This window comes from Mastigoproctus giganteus, chromosome 6 (genome assembly GCF_048544385.1).
Source record: "Mastigoproctus giganteus isolate SK-2022 chromosome 6, ASM4854438v1, whole genome shotgun sequence".
Taxonomy (NCBI): Eukaryota; Metazoa; Arthropoda; class Arachnida; order Uropygi; family Thelyphonidae; genus Mastigoproctus; species Mastigoproctus giganteus.
The window spans coordinates 221,673,506-221,694,479 of NC_143580.1; the positions used below are offsets into that span (position 1 = coordinate 221,673,506).

Sequence of the window (20,974 nt, forward strand, 5' to 3'; positions counted from 1 at the left end):
CATACTATATATATATATAATATTATAATAATTATAATATAATATATATATATATATATATATATTATATTATAATAGTTGCACAAGGTATCAGAAGAACATGCATATGTAACAAGGCAGATTACACTATAGATACGCTTATAGATTTCAGATCTAAGTTAACAAAAAACGGATTCCCACACCATATTATTGCACGATACCTACATAAAGCTATTTTAATAGCTATTAACAAAAGGCACAATAACGTTAACCCACATCTTATTATGGATAAAATCTTGAGCTGCACTTATACAGCATAGAATATGTAGGTGTATTTCGTTGAAGTTACTGTTGGCATAGGTAGCTTTTGGTTGGACATGTATATATGTACATAGTAGGCATTGCTCAGGGAGTAAGCTATATATAGCTTACACTCGTTGAAAAAGTCGTACCTATATTTACTCTATGGGTAGGAACCAATTCTATTATTCTCTACGATGTCTCCTAGAACTATCTATTCGTTAACATTACCATATGCTAGTTCCATATTTATATAAAAATTGCAGAGGGCGCTATAGATTTTAGAATTAATTTTGGCTATTTAGTGACATTAACTACAGTTACCAGGGGGAGCTTCGATCGGTTAGGTACACACATATAAAATGCTTACCACTGCATATTTTCTTTGCAGTGGTAAGCATTTTATATATATATATATATAAATTTATCTTATACTTATTGACTCTTATTGTTATATCTAATAACCAGGATCCCTTACTATAAGGGATGGGAAGTTACACTCCTGGTTTTATCCTAAGTAAAATTATGCTTCACCTTTTCTATGCTTTTTACCTTTTGCTGTAATAATTCTACTTTTCATACCTCATGAACTATTAGAGTAATTCGAGGGGGATTGAGGTACTATATCTATACTTTACTCTACTTCCGTTCGCTTCTTTAGCTTATGCTACTATTGCTTCGTGTTACTTTTAGTGTATGCTACTAATACTTATGCTACCTATACGATATATAATATACCACATATGTATATGTTTAACAAAGGATGGATCTCTTTCTACATTAGCTACGTATTATTATCTTTTTATAAATTAGCTATCCGTCGGGCTAACAGTCATCTAGCCAGCTAACTACTAAATTGGGATATATTAATTTTAGTTAACCATAATATATTTTGGTTTTGTGATCTAATACTACATTACCTTCATTTGGTATTGCTATCTCATACTACATAGCTATATTCTGGACACCGTTAAGCTGGACGATGACTACAGAAACGGATAGCCTGTTAATTATGGTTGATACTTTGAGAGGGTTAGCCTTCTAAAAAGTCCCTTTCAATGTATCTATATACCTATTATTAACATAATTTTATTTTATAATATAATTTTGATTTGTAAGGTTTTGCCTTATGTTATATTGCATATATATATATTTTTTTCCAGGTTGCCGTAGGCGTGTACATAGGTTCTTATGTTTCTTGGGCCGTTATTTTACCGGTTGGTTTCTCGGTATACACTATAACCTGCTAAATTTTGATTACAAATACACCATTAGACTCTACCACTAAAACTAACATCTTAAATAATAAAATAATATATATATATATATAGTAACGAATAATGGTACTAATTAGCTAATTAACATAGGGGGGAAGTGCTTGTACGAAAAAGATAATAATAGTAATATAGCATATGAATCAGGGACACTGCATTAGCAAAACGTACCATACAGCCATAATGTGTATATATATAATATTGTAAGTAGAATGTGTAGATTAGATTTAAATGGTTTAAGTCTAATGAAAAACGGTATACACTGTGAGAGATATATGGAATGAAAAAGAGGAAGAAATGGACTAGAGATTAAAATAAAAAGTGAAAAGGCGACTAAAATGGAATAACATTGCAGTGTCTCTCACAATTTCAGTGTCATCATCAGAGGTCATCCACCGAAATTATGATAAAGACAGCAATGTTCTTACTTCTGTTTCCGACATGATCTGTATGCTATAGTGCACATGTAGTTGCCACGTGCTGTGAAGGTAAATTTAGATATGAATTTTGCATTAATAAGTTTATAAAGGATGTGCCAATAAAAGTGGTTATAATACGTAGTGCATACAGATCATGGATGACCTTACAAAAGCAAGTGAAAAGAATTGAAAAACCGGATAAACTATAATAAGGAATATCAGTATAGGCCGGAAGAAAGGGACAAAGTAACGGTAAGTCCATTTCTTCCTCTTTTTCATTCCATATAGCGCTCACAGTGTATACTGTATTTTCATTAGACTTAAACCATTTAAATCTAATCTACGCATTCTACTTACAATATTATATACACAGCAGGCCCCCGTTATAACGTGGTTTGCTTTACGCTGATTTGCTATAACGCTGTTCTTATATTATAACCCGTATCTGACTATAACGCTGTCACAGATCACTATAACGCTCTTTAGCCGATAGTTGAAAATGAATAGCAAAACAGCATTAAAACGTTTCCCACGCTCAGTGAAATTTTCTCGCTCCCTAATTTAATTGCAGTACAGTAACTTGTTACGTAGTTCCGAGATCAACATTTTTAAAAAATGATCAAGTATATTGTAATATTTGCGTTATATGCATTTATCCGAAGTCTAGTCATCACTCAGTACAGTATTAGACATCGTACGTAATGGACAGTTTACTTGAAAATTGTATCGTAATTAATGCAACCAACACAGTTACATTTTAGAAGAGTTAATAATGGCAGATAAGAATGAAAAAGCAATGTCTGGGCGCAGTACGAAGACTATAAATGTAAGAAAAAGACTGAATTTGAAAATTAAATTAGACGTTTTGAAGTGAATCGATTCCCGTCAACGACAAGCGGATGTGTGCCATAATTTAGGACTTCCAAGTTTAACTGTAAAAACAATTATAAAAAAATAAAGAATTAATTTTAGCAGCAGGAAAGATAACTGTTCCACTGCAAGCAACTAGGGCTAGGCCGGCTATTAGGATTGAAATGGAAAAGACTTTAACTAATTTTATTGAAGATAATATCCAATGCAGAATTCAGTTAATTTAAATATTATAAAAAAATAAAAAAAAAGAGAGAGAGATTAGCCAATATGATGATCTGAAGAAAACTCACCTAAAAAAAAAAAACATGTGGAACCATTTAAAACTGGTAAGGGCTGGTTGAATAGATTTAAAATCTAGGGAGAAGCCGCAAGTGCAGATCAAGGAGCCGAAACTTTCAAAAAAGAACTTGTTAAAATTATTGAAGAGGGGTATTGTGTGTTATACTTCTCAACAAGTTTATAACATAGATGAAGCAGGACTTTTGTGGAAACGAATGCATAAAAGAAGTTTCATATTGAAAGAAGCAAAAAACATGCCAAGTTTCAAAGCGGCGAAGGATCGGGTGACTTTATTGTTGGGTGGTAACGTTGTGAGGGATTTAAAATTAATACCCCTTTTAGTTTATTTAGAAGAGGGCCAAAGTTCAACCCAGAATTGACACATTTTTCATGATTAAATTCATCATTTAATTAAATCAATTTAGATCAATTAAATTCATGATTTTAATTGGAATTTTAAGTTTAATTTTGATACGTAAATAGTTACCAGAATACTGTAAATAGTAATGCAGAATATTTTATATGTACAAATATTTGAATATTAAATATTTTGACTGACATTTGTGCATCTTTTCACTACCGTTTATTATTGATTAGGAAATATCCTATTCTGTTTTTCCGGAACGAATTATCAGCGTTAAGCGGGGGTCACCTGTATATATATATATATATATATATATATATATATATATTACTTGATACCCCTTTTGAATGTTTTGCGAACCCCAGTTTGGGAAAAGCTGATCTAAACGATGATGTCTTGCTATCCTAAGTAACAGAAATGTGCTATCCCACAAAGCAAGCCAAAAAAACAGGGATGAAGTGATGTGGTTGCAACTCATGTTTTTAAAGACATGAATAATTGGGATAATTTGTAGCTTTGTAAGGTGGTAGATTGATTTATATTGGATATTCGGAACACACATGCCAGGATGCCTATAATCTGGTGAGTATGGGCTTGGCACATCCAGAGTCAGATATCATCATTCTTCTTTTTCTTGATGATTCTCTCTCTTGGGGTAATTCAGATTTTTTTTTTTTTTTGGCCTGGTGCAGCATAAGCCTCACTAGAGGCTTCCTTGCACCATATGGCTAATAATAATAATAATAATAATAATAATAATAATATATCAAATATTCACCTTCGGTGACAATGTTCACAATAAAATATACATGAAAAACATTTTGTTCTGTCTACTGTATCAGCTAACAAAAATAACAAATTGTCCCAAAATTCTATGGGTATGACCTTCAAAAAAAGTTGAATTTTCAAAAATCCAGAATGTGCTATGTCCCTGAGTGATTTCAATTTATGAGACCTACTCTATATAGATATATCTATGTATACAAGCTTTGTAATTACAAAACAGAAATGCATTTCCTGTTTTTTTTTTTTTTTTTTCATTGTGTAGTGTATAAAAAATGGATGTGTCTAGCAATTCATAACAGTTCATTATTTAGAGGAGTAAAGCTGTTAACAGCTCTACTTTATCGAAATATTATTTCAAGTTTGCTTCATCTTGTCAAATTGTGTTGCATGAGCATATTGTATGTCTAACATTCATTCAAACTTCCACTCACTAGACTTTTTCATCACCATCTTCCAAGGAGTAGTCATCAGACTATAGAAAACACGTTACTCATTCCAGACTCATTAACACATCATTATGTTGATTGATAATTGCTGCTGACATCCATGCAACACTTTTCTTACTTCACACCACATATTATTACTATAATCACTATTGCTTGCTGTGAAGAATACCTGCTTAAAAAATACTTCTTCCTCACAATTGCCTCACTGCACATTTTTCATCCATACAACATGTATTATATAGCTAAAAGTAACTGCATCATCCTGGGCTTGAGAAAATGAGCTATGTCCACCACCCACTTGTCCAAATACATAAAAATTCATGCATTAAGAATCTGCAGATAAAAGAACCACTGGGTAATAGTGATCACAGTGTACTGATGTGGAATTTACTTAACGATGCAACTACCATTAGGGATAAAGGGAAAGGTTTTTGCTTTTGTAGAGGTGACTACAGTGGTCTCATACAGTTTATAAATTCCATACAGTGGGACCAACTGATGATGTTACCAACAGCAAATTCTAAATAGAAAGCATTCAAGGAATTAATCTTGGAAGCTAATAGGCTTTTCATACCAACTAAGAAATATTCCTCAAGGTTTAGGCCTATATGGATGTCAGATGAACTAATGAGACTCATGGCAGAGAAGAAAACTGCATGGGATACATATAAATTATCAGGAGACATGGATGCCTATAACAGATATAAGTTAGTCTGTAATCAAGTCACAAAGGAGGTCGGGCAAGCAAAAGAGATTACAAAAAATCTTTGGCAAAGGATGCAAAGAAAAACAGTAGAGACTTCTTTAATTATTTAAACTCTAGAAGGAAGGGGTTGAATCAGATTGGTCCACTTGATATTGATGGTTTGACTGTTGATGATCCTGCTCAGATCATCAACAGGAGGAATTCTGTAGGGAAGTGGAGAACAGAAGCTTATTAAACTGTAACAGGAAGCTTAATGATTTTGAAATAACTGAGAGCAAAGTGGAGGAGAAATTGTTGAAGTCAAATATAAGAAAGGCACCTGGGATGGGTGGGATCTATCCAGTTATATTAAAGGTGGCAGAAAAGGAAGTAAGAAAACCATTAGCCATAATTATGAAGGTGCCTTTGGACTTGGGGGACCCCCCCCACTGACTGGATATGTGCAAATGTATCCCCGATTCACAAAGGGTGACACGGGTAATTACTGAGTTATTAGTTCAACTTCTATTTCCGGGAAAATAGGGGCATCACTAGTTAAAGAAGCATTGCAGGATCATCTAGACAAGACTGCAGTAAATATTCAGACACAGCATGGGCTTGTTAGGGAGAAGTCTTGTCTGACCAATTTGATTGGGTACTATGATATGGTTACAAGGGAACTGGAAAGCAAAAATTGATATCATATACTTGGATTTCAGAAAGCTTTTGGATACTGTTGCACATTGAAGACTACTGTACATATTGGAGCAGTATGGTATTAAGGGCAAGTTGCTATAATGGATAAAAGGGTGGTTGAGTGGGAGAAGACAGAGTGGTAATCAATGGACACTGATTTTCGTGGACTAATGTTATTAGTGAAGTCCTCCAGGGTTCAGTGTTGAGCCCATTGTTGTTTTGAATATTTATCAATGATATTGATGAAGGTATATGTCAGGCTTAATGTCCAAGTTTGCAGATAATACAAAGGCTGGCATGGTTGATAATGACAGTATGCTAGTACAACAAGACCAAGAAAAGTTCGGCAGATGGGCTGAGAAGTGGCAGCTGAAGTTTAACACTGACAAATGCAAAGTACGGCGTATGGGTAGAAAGTAACCCAAAGAAATGTGCCAATTGTGTGGTACTACACTTAGGGTGATAGAGAATGAAAAAGACCTGGGGGTAATTATGCAGTCAGATATAAAGTTTTCTGAGGTGTGCAGACAGGCTTCCAGAGCAGGTTATGGGGTCTTGTCAATGAAATACAGGAATTTTTCTAGTAGGGATAAGGAGGTGATTATACCTTTGTATAAGGCAATGGTCAGTCCAAGCCTTGAGTACTGCATACTGCATACAGGTCTGGAGGCCTCATTTTAGAAAAGATGTAGTGTTGCAAGAACAAGTACAGAGAGGGGTAACAAGATTGGTGAAGGGAACAATGAGGTGCACTTACCACGAAAGGCTAAAATTTTGCAAATTACGGCGTCTGGAGACTAGGCACCTGCGAGGTGATCTGATTGAGGTATATAAGGCCTTGAATGGTTTTAGCAAGCTCAATGCTGATGGGATCCTTCCTCTTGCTCATATTACACAACTAAGGGGGGGGGCATAAATTCAAATTGAGGAAGGACAGTTGTAGAACAGATGTTCGGAAATTTGCCTTTACCCAGAGGATGGTTGATTGCGGGAACAAACTTCCTTGTCATTGTGTAAGTTGATACCTTAAATAAATTCACGGAAGAACTGGACAAGCATTTAGAGTGAATGGTTTTGTGAAATGGAATTTTTTTTTTGTTTTTTTGCTGATGCTATATAAGTTTACTTTCTTGCATCATATGCCTCTACTAATGCTAAATAGCAGAACTGTAATGGAGGGAATAAATAGAACACTATGCAACCAATGCAAAACTGAATTGATTTTATAGAAGCTACCATACATGTTTAAATAAAATATAATTAACAATATACCTTTTTTTTCATATTCTGGATGAGATGACAGTAATGGAAGAATTCCACCCATAAACTGAAACTTCATTTCATCCATATTATCTTCTGTTTTAGCCAGCAGTTCTTCCTGTTGGTCACTATGAAAAGAAAAATAGGAATAGTATACTAATAATCGAGAAAATAGTAAAGCAATAATTATTCTTGTTCCTGGGAATTTTTGGCCATTTCTGGCTTGTAATACTGATAAAGGAATTAACAATGATAAAAAAAATAAAATAAAATAAAATAAATAAATAATAATTAATAAAAGAAAATGGAAAAAACCTATCATCCTATGCGCTTCCCTGACCTGAAGGTACTATTCAGATGACCTTTGAATTTCCCCAAACTGTCAGCCTCTACCACCCATGTAGGCAACTTATTTCAGTAATTGATAACTCGCTGGCTAAAATAAAACTTCCTGCAGTCCAATCTAAACATTTCCGACTGTAACTTGAATTTATGTCCTCTAGTTCTAGCATCATTTATAATCTTGAAAATTTTATCCTCATTCATTTTACTGATGCCTCTCAGAGCCTTAAACATCTCAGTCAAATCTCCTCTAAGGTGTCTAGTTTCCAAACCCTGCAACCCACAAATTCAAAGTCTTTCTTCATAAGGACGCCCTTTTGCCGATCTCCGCAGGAGAGTTACCTGTCTTTGCACCCTTTCAAGAAGCTCGATATCTTTCTTTAGGTGTGGTCTCCATACTTGAACACAGTATTCAAAGTGTGTCTAACAAAAGCCTAATATAATGGGATTATCACATTCCTATCTCTACTTGCAAAAGTTCGATAGATCTTCGATAGAACACCATGGGCCTTCCTTGCAACCTGTTTACAAAGAGAGGATGCTGACTCTCTTTAAAAATTACAGCTGTGAATTACAGGCTCCGAAAAAGCGATAAGCGTTTGACTTTTTATTTACCTAATTGTTATTTTTATATTGTATTTTAAACATAGTCTTATAGTTATTGTTACGCTGGTTATTTTTATTTTTAATTTAGATAAAGAGTTTTTGTAGATTACTGCTTAATGTACGTAAAACAATTATTTCGTATGAATCTTGCAGCCATTGTTTTTGTATAGAGTAGTATTAGTATTAGTAGGGAAGTCAAATTTTTAATTGTGGTAACTAGGCAGCTCTAACGTATAATTATATAGTGTAATACGCATCACTGCATTTAGGATTCTATTAGATAGCGTAGTATTGACAATTAATTAATTAAATTTATTGATCTTATTAATTTAAAATATCATGCCCCAGACTAGAGCAGCAAAGCAACGGGCACAAAGTGGCAGGAGTGCTGCGACTCGGGGGAGAACTGGGGGGGGGGGGGATTCTCCACCGCATCACAGCCTAAAAAAATGTGCAACTTGTGAAATGTTTGCCGAACTCTCTGGAACAGAACATGATCTAGCCAAGGAGGATGTCTTTGTGTGTGCAGGTGCAGAGAGTTTCTAGAAATTAGGCATCAATTCAGCGTTCTGCTGGGCATCTATGAGAACTTGAGGTGTAGGATAGATGCCCTTGAAGAAATTAATATGAGGGGACCGTCAAGCTCTCAGCTGCCCAACTCAACGCCAGAACTCACTCCTGGTCATCAGGCAACACAGCGGCAATCTACAAGGCAGAATGCGCTGGTCCCAAAGGAACTAGTTATTATTGGTGACTCTATTGTCAGGGAGACAGGGAATATAATGTGTAAAAAGGATAGATGGAACAGGACCAGGGTATGTCTGCTAGGGGCAAAAGTTGATGATGTTGTAAAGCATATATCATCTTTTAAGGGCACAAAAGGTGATATTGTTGTACACGTCGGCACCAATGACATTAAGAGTAGGAAATCTGCAGATTTACTTAACAAGTACAGGTCAATGTTGCAAAAAAGTCATGAGTTAGGGTTAAATTTGAACGTGTCTGCAATTCTGCCCAGACACGATAGGAGGGAGTATAGGATGAGAGCCTTGTCAATCAATTCGGCCCTAGAGGGAATGTGCAAGGCTCAAGGGGTAGAATTTTTTTTTTTCAGAGTGGTCTGTGCTTGTTAACAGGAGAGATTGCTTCTACAGGGATGGGATACACTTAAATAGAAAGGGTGCAAGAATATTTGCTGTGCTATCGAGGCAGTGTTAGATGGGTTAAAAAACTGATAGCTTGGGGGGGATTCGTAGACTAAAAGGTTAAGAGCAGCCGCAAACAACTTCTATTAGAATAAGTAGCGACCTGGAGCAAGGAGTGCTGTGGAGTTTCAGGGACTGATGGAAGTCATCGTGAAACAGGTGGGTATATGGGATATGTTAGGGTAACTAAGAATAAGAATAGGTGCATGTATACCAATGCTAGAAGTATAGTAAATAAATTTAATATATTTGAAGTGCTGGTCAAGACATCAAAGGCGGATACTGTTGGGATATCAGAGACGTGGTGTCACATAGATATAAGGAATGCAGAACTGGAATTTGGGGAGTACAATGTGCACAGAAAGGACAGACAGGATAGGAAGGGAGGAGGTGTTATGCTGTTAATTAAGAAAAACATAAAATCAAAAGAAATGCATCCAGTTGATGTAGATGAACAGTGCACTGTTGAGTCAGTTTGATGTAATATAAGAGTAGGAGTGTGTTATAGGCCTAATGACTCGAATGAGTACAATGAACAATTGTACAGAGAAATGGAGTGGGCTAGTAAATCAGAATGTCTTATAATGGGGGATTTTAACTTCCCAGATATTGATTAGAACTTGTGGGTTGGTCACTCACACATTAGTAAGACTTTTGTGGATTTATTGGATGATTGTTTTCTGCAGCAGCATGTTCGAGAGGCAACCAGAGAGGGTAATACTCTTGATCTGGTTATCAGCAGTGATCATTCATGACTTTGCAGATAATTTGCAAAGAATTTGCTTTATCTGCAAGAATTTGCAGATAAAGGAACCACTAGGTGGCAGTGATCCCAGTGTACTTATGTGGGATTTACTTAAAGATATAACACCAGGGGTAAAGGAAAAGGTTTTTGTTTCCATAAAGGTGAGTACAGTGGTCTCAGACAGTTTTTAAATTCTGTACAGTGGGATCAACCGATGATGTTACCAACAGTAAATTCTAAGTTGGAAGCATTCAAGGAATTAATCGTGGATGCTACTAAAAGTTTCATACCTATTAAGAAATATTGTTCAAGGTTTAGGCCTAAATGGTTATCAAATGAACTAATGAAACTCGTGACACAGAAGAAAAATGCATGGGATGCATATAAATTATCAAGCGACTCAGAAGCATATGGCAGATATAAGCTAGTCTGTAATCAGGTCACAAAGGTGGTTAGGCAGGCAAAGGCAGATTACGAGAAATCTTTGACAAAAGATGCTAAGAAAAACAGCAAGGATTTCTTTACTTATATAAACTCTAAAAGGAAGGGGATGAATCTGATTGGTCCACTTGATATCAATGGTTCCACTGTTAATGATCCTGCTCAGATAGCAAACAAACTGATTGAGTATTTTGCATCTACATTCACACATGAGGAGTTATTATGGTTTGAAAATGGCAGAAGGTTATCAAATTGTAGCAGGGTGCTTAATGATTTTATAATAACTGAGAGCAAAGTGGAGGAGAAATTGTTGAAGTTAAACATAAGAAAGGCACCTGGGGTGGATGGAATCTATCCAGTTATATTAAAAGGGGCAGCAAAGTAACTAAGCAAACCCTTGGCCATAATTATGAGTGCATCCTTGGACTCAGGGGAGGTCCCCATGGACTGGAGATGTGCAAATGTATCCCCAATTCCCAAAGGGGGATTGAAGGGTGACACGAGTAATTACAGACCAGTTAGTTTAACTTCTGTTCCAGGTAAAATAACGGTTTTTTTTTTTTTTTTTTTTTTTTTTGGTAGTTGTTGGCGCATCTGCTTCTGTGGCCATATTGCACCTCCCAAGGTTTTTGCAGTACTTTGATCCAAGCCCGAGGGGGGAATCGAACCCGCGACCTTTGGGTTGCCGGGCAGGTACTTTACCCACTCGGCTAGCCCAGTCGGCTAAAATAATGGAGTCACTGGTTAAAGATGCATTGCAGGATCATCTAGACAAGACTGCAGCAATAATTCAGACACAGCATGGATTTGTTAAGGGAAAGTCTTGTCTGACAAATCTGATAGGATATTATGATGTGGTTACAAAGGAACTGGATGCAAAAAATAATTTTGATATCATATATTTGTATTTCAGGAAAGCTTTTGACACTGTTGTGCATGGAAGACTATTGTACAAATTGGAGGAGAATGGTATTTAGGCTAAGTTGCTACAATGGATAAAAGGACGGTTGAGTGGGAGAAGACAGAGGTGGTAATTAATGGGTGCTGCTCTTCGTGGACTAATGTTGTTAGTGGAGTCACACAGCGTTCGATCTTAGGTCCTCTGTTGTTTTGTATATTTATCAATGATATTGATGAAGGTATATCAGGCTTAGTGTCGAAGTTTGCAGATGATACAAAGGTTGGCAGGGTTGTCAATGACAGTATTGGCAGTGTGCTACTGCAACAGGATCTAGATTAATTTGGGCAGATGGGCAACTGAAGTTTAACTTTGACAAATGCAAAGTACTGAATATGGGTAGAAGTAAACCCCACAGAAACGTACCAACTGTGTGGTACTACACTTAAGGTGGTAGAAAATGAAAAAGACCTGGGAGTAATTGTGCAATCAGATATGAAGTTTTCTGAGCAATGCAGACAGGCTGCCAGGGCAGGTAATGGGGTTTTGTCGATGATATATAAGAATTTTGCTAGCAAGGAAAAGGAGGTGATTGTCCCTATGTATAAGGCAATGGTCAGGCCATGCCTTGAGTACTGCGTACAGGTCTGGAAGTTCTCATTTTAGGAAGGACGTAGATTTGCTTGAGCGTGTACAGAGAAGGGCAACAAGATTGGTGAAGGGAGTGAGGGGATCCTCTTACCAAGAGAGGCTTTAGTTCTGCAAATTGCAGTGGCTGGAGACTAGGCACCTGCGCGGTGATCTGATTGAGGTGTATAAGGCCTTGAATGGGTTGAGTTCGCTGAATTCTGATGGGTTCCTTCACTTGTTCAGATTACGAGCCTAAGGGGGCATAAATTCAAAATAAGAAAAGACAGATGTAGAATAGATGTGCAGAAATTTGCCTTTAACCAGCGGGTGGTTAATTGCTGGAACAAACTTCCATATGTTGTTTGGAAGTTGATAGGTTAAATAAATTTAAGGAGGAACTGGACAGGCATTTGGAGGGAATGGTGTGATTTTTTTTTTTTTTTGGCTGATGCTGCGTAAGCTCATACACTTGCTTTCTTGCATCACATGCCACTACTACTACTACAATGCTCAGAGAATTTCATGTCTGATTGTATCATAACACCCAAGTCCCTTTCCTCCAGTACAGGGTTTAGTTGAACTCCACGAAGTGAATAAGTTATTTTGGGATTACTGTTTCCCAGGTGTAATACCTTACACTTTCTTGGATTAAAGCATAGCTGCCATTTTTCTGACCATTCCTGAAGTCTAACTAGGTCTCTCTGAAGAAACTCAGCTTGACAGTGATCATTAACTACCTATTTTAACATCATCTGCAAATTTAGACATCATGCCCTCTATCCCTTCCTCGATGTCGTGTATGAAAATGAAAAACAACAGTGGTCCTAATACTGATCCTTGGGGAACCCTACTTTTTACATCAACCCAATCTGAGGAATAACCATTTATCACAACCCTGTCTCCTGCCCTGAAGCCATCCTGCTATCCATCTAAGCATTTTCCCAGTGATTCCAACCTGTTCCAGCTTATAAAGCAACAGCTCATGTGGGACTGAGTTAAAAGCTTTGCTGAAATTTAAATAAACAATGTCGAAATTATTCTCCAAATCCAGCTCGTGATGACCTTTTGAAAATAGCGAACCAGTTTTGTTAAACATGATTTTCGCTTTACAAAACCATGCTGAATATCCTTGAGAATTTCAATTCGATCCAAATGATCCTGAATTCCACCCTTGATCACTGCCTCCATGATTTTCCCTACCACTGAAGTCAGACTGACAGGTCGATAATTTCCCACTTCACTCTTAGAGCCACCCTTATGTATGGGAGATACATTGGCAATTTTCCAATCCAAGGGAATATCCCCAGAGTCTAGTGATGCTCGCATAATTAGCTTCAATGGTTCAATGCACTCACATGCCGCCTCCCTTAAGATTATAGGATATATTCCATCAACTCCAGGAGCCTAACTGGCCTGTAGGCTCGAAAGTTTTTTCATTAAATAACCTTGCGAAATTTCAATATCATTAATTACATATTTTTCAACTTCGTCCCACAATTTCCCATTGCCACAAAAGGCTTTTCATTTGTAAATATCGATGCAAAATAACTGTTGAGTTCATCTATAACGGCAGCTGGTGTATTTAATACTATCCCCTTTCCTTTACGTAAAGGTCCGATCTGGTTTGTCCTTTTCTTCTTTGTATTTATATATGTGAAATTCCTTATCCTCTCTCTTTTCTCTGTTTGCTAACGATTTCTCATAAACTGCCTTTGCCTGTCGAACCTTTTCTGTGGCTCTATTACAGATCACCTTGTAGCTGTTATAGGCTTCAGTACTTTTTATGCTCTGTAACTTTTCCATGGCACCTTTTTCTGCTCAAGTAATGTGCCAACTTTACTATTCATCCAACTTGGAACCCTCCTCGTGGAGTATTTTTTTTAATAGTAAATACGCATTCAAGGCATCTGTGATTAATGTTTTAAAAGATTACCACAGTTCAAATGTATTCATTCTCTGTGCGATATCTACCCAGTTAATAGAGGCCATGTAGTACCTTAAGGTATCGTAATTTCCTTTTCTGAAATTAAAACCCATTCCTTTGCCTTTTACTTCTGCTACCTCTCTCATCATCATCAACCATAGAACTCCGTGATCACTTCCTGCTACTGGTTGCTCTACTGTCAGCCCTGTTATGTCATCTGATTCATGGGTGATGATGAGGTCTAGGATATTCTTTTCTGTAGTACTTTCCCTGACATGTTGATACAAATAACAGTGATCTAGTTGATTTAAAAATTTTGTTCCCCATGTCGAGTTTCCTTCCCATTTACTCCAATCAATTAGAAACAAATTGAAATCACCCATAATAAGACAAACACTTACTTGCCCATTCCATTTGCATGTAGAGGCTTTCGTCATAATCTTCACAATCACCCAGTCTGTAGATTACTCCTACTTGCATTATACCTTTATTTCCAACTATCTCACACCATACAGATTCTATATTAGCATGTGAAACATCTGAATCCGGGAAAGTTATCATTGCACTCAGGCTGCTTCTGATAAGAAGCATTACCCCACCTCCCCTTATATCTACCCTATCCTTCCTAAATACATTATACAAGCCGTACTGAAACTCATAATCCCCAATTTCCGGGTGGCACCATGTCTCCGTAAGCCCTATTATGTCCGCATTACTTGTTTTAACCAGCAGTTCGAATTAACTCATTTTATTAACGACACTTCTAACATTACTATATAAACAATTAATACTTACTGTTCTTGTATATTTAACAACCCTAACACAACCCTTGAAGTTTTTTAGGCTTTCTTCCCTGGCATTAGCTACCCGCTCACTTGAAACATTTCTGCCTCCAGAACATCTAGATAATATGTCCAGTTGGGGTAACAGATAAGAACTCTTGAGGTATGTGCAAGAGTTACCTTGACCAATATTATCAGATAAATGCGTGTCAGCATTACCCACATCCCCCCTAACTAGCAGTTTCCCTGAACCTTTAAGGTATCCTCAATAATACTGGCAAAAACCTTTCCACCACCTTTATTTAAGTGTATCCCGTCTCTACAAAACAAATTCCTTCTACCTACAAGTGTGGACCATGCTGATAGAAATTTTCCCCCTAAAGCCTTGCAGAGTCCTTCAAGTCTTGAGTTAATCCACAAGGCTATTAACATATAATCCCTTCTATCGTGTCTGGGCAGAATTGCAGACACATAGACATTGTGGCCTAGCTCGCGGCATTTCCTCAGCATGGTCCTGTATTTTTCCAACAAATCGTCAGATCGTGTACTTTTAATGTCATTTGTCCCCACATGAATAATAATATTCTCTTTACCCCCCTTAAAATCTGACAATCTGTTGGTGACATCATTAATAGTTGCTCCCAGCAGACATACCCCGGTTCTATCCTTATTACAAAAAATATTCCCCGTTTCCCTGACAATGGAGTCTCCTAATAAAACAATGTCCTTTTTAACCAGAGTAGTTTGCACTTGGTTTTTCTGTTTTGAGGCCTGAATTGGGAGTGCATCACTTGGTAGATTGCTGGAGTCTTGAGTCCCTGACGAACTCCCAGATGCATTATTCTCGAGGGCAAGCACCCGTTTTTTCAGGGACTCAAATTGTTCCATCGGTGCACCAAATTGCAATTTAAGAGCGGTGCACTCCTTACATCGATCACAAAGAAAAGAATCCCCAGGTGAGCTATGATTAGTCACCAGGTTGACCTTGGAAAACATTCCACAGGTTCCACAACGGATTAAATCAGGACTCACCCGTAAATCGCCATCGGCTATTTCCGTGTGAGTCACGATACCCTGTGACGTGTTTAAGGCAAATCTCGTAAGTACCATTATAAAATTAGCCAAATATCAATGAAAATTAACTTTAAAAAATTATATCTATAATATTATTAAAATCAAACTGTTACAGGAAAACCTATAACAAAATAATCCAACAATATCTAAATAAATCAAATATTTAAAAGCACTAATCAACAGTAATCCAATCCACTCAACTGAGTAGCCCTGACAAAGTGTGTCCGCTCACCTCGACTGCCAACTATTGTAGAGTTATACTTCATAATCAGTTTGTCACTATTGCAACAGGGTACCCACCAAGAATAAGTTTGTTTTTGTTTGTTTTGTTATTTGGATTTTAGGAGCATTAGCAACTAAGGCCATATTGCTCCGGGGATATGCGGTGGTCATTCCCTAACCTTTCCACATCCTCCGTATTTGGTGGTCACGGACTTGAACCCCGGTCTAATCAAGAAGCATGTGCTAAGCACTGATGCTCCTGCCCACCTGGCTACAGAGGCACCCCAAGAATAAGTAACATTAGTCTTCTCCACTGGTGAAGTGTTACCTATTCAAAGCAGTGCAATACCTCAGCACAGCAGAATATGCAGATGAATTGGAAGTTACACAATCTATCCATCTAAAACATGTTGACTTTTTCAAATATCTAGGATGTAATATAACCAATATAGGATTGTTGAATGAGAAAGATTACATAGGAATTCATCAAAGTAGGAAGATTCTTAGCCCTCAATACTATCTGGTAGGAGCCTTAGAACTAAAAACATATTGGATGGTCATTAGTGGAAGTGGTACTTTGCTATGGCTGTGAGGTGTGAACATTGAAAGAGGGGGACAAAAAGAATCTACCTGCATTGCAGTGCTAGTTTCTAGGCTAGAGAGGATTACGAATGAAGAAATAAGAAGATGTATGCATGCAGAGGAAGATACTATAGAACTAATATAAAAGAAGAGGTTGAGATGGTTTGGACATCATCTCTGCATGAATGAAGAGAGATAGCCTAAAAGAATTTATGAGTAGACATCACAAAGGAAGAGAAGATGAGGATGTCCTGGAAAAACAGAAGGAAGGTGCACCACCTGCCGAGAGAGAGAGAGAGAGAGAGAGAGATTTGAAAGTTGAGGATGCCCCCAGTCTCGGCAAATTTGGAAAATGGGAATGATAAGGCAACAATCTGTTGTATTAAGTCACACATAGATAGATAAAGCACACATTAAATACATATAGAAGTAATTCCTAAATTGCACCTAAGAGGAACTTTGGAGAAATTCCTAAACTTAGGAGTAATTCCAAATAATTTATTCTCCTATAATTGCAAGCATAGCTACTACTGTGACTCAGCTGCAGTTATCTCCCGATATGGCTCCTTTCTCCTTCAGATATAGTAACACATACAACATACCCAATATCCTTCCTGATTAGGTAGAACACGCGTTGAAGAAAATGAAGAATCAGAAAGCCCCAGGGAAAGATGAAGTTACTGTAGAGTTGTTAAAATTGGAAAGAAGAGACATGACACAAAAACTGGCAAGACTCTTCACAAAATGCATTAGAAAATGTGATGCCTAAGGAGTGGAATAATGCAATCGTAGTTTTGCTGCATAAGAAAAGAGATAAATCAGAAATTGGAAATTACAGACCAATTAGCTTGTTATCTCACATCGACAAGTTGTTCACAGGGGTCATTACTAACAGATTAGAAAGAATACTTGATGAGAATCAACCAAAAGAGCAAGCTGGCTTTAGGACAGGATTCTCAACTATGGATTACCTTTACGTAATGTCACAGCTAATGGAGAAAGCAAATGAATATAAAACACCATTATGCCTGGCATTTGTGGATTATGAAAAGGCATTTGACTCCATACAGCATAAGGCAATGTTTCAGGCACTGGAAAGACAAGGCATAGATACCCCATATATTATGATTTTGAAGAAAATATATGAGAATGCTACCTCCTTTATTAGACTAGACAAAGACAGTAGCAAATTTAAAATTGAGAAAGGAGTTCGACAAGGAGACACAATATCTCCGAAGTTGTTTACTGCTGCCCTTAAGGAAGCTTTCAGAAGATTAGACTGGTCACAGAAGGGAGTCAATGTGAATAGAGAGTACCTAAACCATTTATGAACAGTTAGTAAGGATTTTGGACTAAAGATGAATATGGCTAAAACAAGAGTAATGATGAACAAGTATGCCACAGAAAGGGATATAATCATTGAAGGAGCAGTAATTGAAAAGGTGGAGTCATATACTTACCTGGGACAAGTCATTAGCTGTAATAATGATAAATGGCTGGAAGTCAAGAGAAGAATAAATTTTGGATGGATAGCATTCAGGAAATATAGTCACATACTGAGGAGCAATATCCCAATTTGTCTGAAATGTAAAATAATGAACCAATGTATACTTCCCACCATGACTTATGGAAGTGAAACTTGGGCACTCACCAAAAGAATAGAAGAGAAGCTGAGAACTACACAGCGAAGAATGGAACAAATTATATTGGGAATCAGACTGTTAGATAAGAAGAGAAACTCATGGATTAGGCAGCAAACTGAAGTAAAGGACATTCTTATTAAAACTAAAGAACTAAAATGGTCTTGGGCAAGACACATAGCTCAAAGACATGATGACAGATGGACTAAGAAAATAACAGAATGGTACCCAAGAGAAAACCTGGAAGACAACAACGGTGACAGACAGATGAAATTCATGAGTTTGTGAATGGATGGCCATTGCACAAAACAGAAGGAACTGGAAAGTTGCTGGAGAGGCCTTCATCCTGCAGTGGATTGCAAATGGCCGATGATGATGATGGCTCCTTTCTTTTCAGGCTTTATCTGAAGCCCCTATACCCCCATGAAGTGGTAAGAAGAAATTCAACATCCATTTCTGTATCACTTTGAATTTCTTGATCTAAATTTCAGCTTCTGTAAGCCAAAATCAGACAATTGATGAGCACAAGCTTCTCCTCTCAGTTTAAAAGCTATTTTCACACTGCCATCTATTTATTACAAACAGTGCCTATAACTACTGGAAGATTAGGCAATTTGTACATAAATCGACACATATTTGAAACAACCTTGAAAATGTATACATATATACATACTCTGAAAAAGGTTAAATATACCAAAAATGGATCATACTCGATCAGAATACGTCATAAGATGTTTAAACTTCAATCACTGTTTGAAATTTAAAGATAGATGTATATCCAAAAGCATATTTACAAGGAAATGCCACCTCAATGTTGCTAGCTTTTGAATCAACTTTTGTAAATAAATAGATGAAATCTGAAAATAGCAAGTAGACTGAAATAGCAAGTACTCCCAACCGGTTTTGTTCTAGAACCAAATGTAATAAAAAAATAAATATTTTATGTTGACAATTTAAGACCGGAGTAGTGACAGTTATGCTTACAGCAATGTGTGCAAAGTTTTTAAAGTTTCAATCAAGACTCTTCCTGTAGCACTTCACAATACTTGTCTGTGGAAATTTCACACCCATGTGCAGTTACATTAAGATGACTACACAGACTATATATATATATATTACTTTGAAAATGGATATATCTATCAGTTAAGTGATGCTGATATCCATCTACCAATGAAAGATGGTTCTATAGTGATACTTTAAAATTACTCAGCAATTACAATTAATAAGATGGCCTGACATAATAAGTCAAAAATTATGTGCATCAATAAATAAAGGAATAAAATTCTCTGTCCTTGGCAGAAATGGAAATCCTAGTTGCCAACCTCAAAGAAGAAGAAAACAATTACAGTATAAACTACTCGAAGAAGTGCAATCAAACTGTTCAGGAACTGACTTCATATCTTGAAATTTCAGTATTGTAGCAAGTGGTAACATATTCAGTGACTCATCTAGACAGTAATAACTGAATCACCTATTTATCTGCAGTCAGTCTGAATTAGCACACATTCAACAGAAGGTTTTTTATATATTTTATCACATTTTAAAATTAAGAATTTTACTGATAATTTTGGTTCAAATTTTTTCAAATTAGGAGGGCAACAGAAACTCACAAAATGATTAATCAGCTCTCAGAGATGATGTGTTGTTCAAAGACTTTTCAATAATTCCAAAAAATTAATAATGAGGGCCATTTATCCATCAACAATGCTCCTCATGCTGGCCATCCTCAAACTTCAAAAACAATGATTCAATTGCTTTTATTCATGATCTGATTGGGAATGACTGGCATTCAACTAGGTGCCAAAACTAGTGAAGATATTTCTAACAAGACATATCAATTTTAACACAAGATTTGGGAATGTGATGTGCTTCAGCCAAGTTTGCGCCTTGCATCCTCACAAGAGGAAGCAGCAAGTTCTTGCAAGTTACAATCTTCATCAACGTGCTGCTGCTGACTGGCACTTTATTTCCTTCATCATTACTGGTGACAAATCATGGGCATGTGGTTGTAATCCAGAAACAAAGGGACCAGTCCTCCTTATGGAAGACTCCATCTTTTCCATGGCCCATAAATGTAAGACAATCTTGATATAATGTGAAAGTCATGCTCATCATATTTCTTGGCTCACAGGGCATTACTCATTGAAATTGCCTCGCATGATCAAACAATGAACCAGGAATATCACAAAGCAGTTCTACATCAACATGCTGCTGCTGACTGACACTTTATTTCCTTCATCATTACTGGTGACAAATCATGGGCATATGGTTGTAATCCAGAAACAAAGGGACCAGTCCTCCTTATGGAAGACTCCATCTTTTCCATGGCCCATAAATGTAAGACAATCTTGATATAATGTGAAAGTTATGCTCATCATATTTCTTGGCTCACAGGGCATTACTCATTGAAATTGCCTCGCATGATCAAACAATGAACCAGGAATATCACAAAGCAGTTCTACATCAACATGCTGCTGCTGACTGGCACTTTATTTCCTTCATCATTACTGGTGACAAATCAT

The 20,974-nt window shown here is 36.8% G+C and overlaps 1 protein-coding gene across 3 annotated transcripts in view; it reads right to left on the reverse strand.

The window, feature by feature from the left end:
- The window catches only part of LOC150085010 (leucine-rich PPR motif-containing protein, mitochondrial-like), a 380,604-nt gene that overhangs the window by 38,296 nt on the left and 321,334 nt on the right, over positions 1 to 20,974 (reverse strand). For all 3 annotated transcript variants that reach the window (XM_090376735.1, XM_090376734.1, XM_090376736.1), the window contains exon 32: positions 7,374 to 7,489. In XM_090376735.1, coding sequence (XP_090232861.1) covers positions 7,374 to 7,489 — 116 coding nt within the window. The remainder of the gene's footprint in view (positions 1 to 7,373; positions 7,490 to 20,974) is intronic.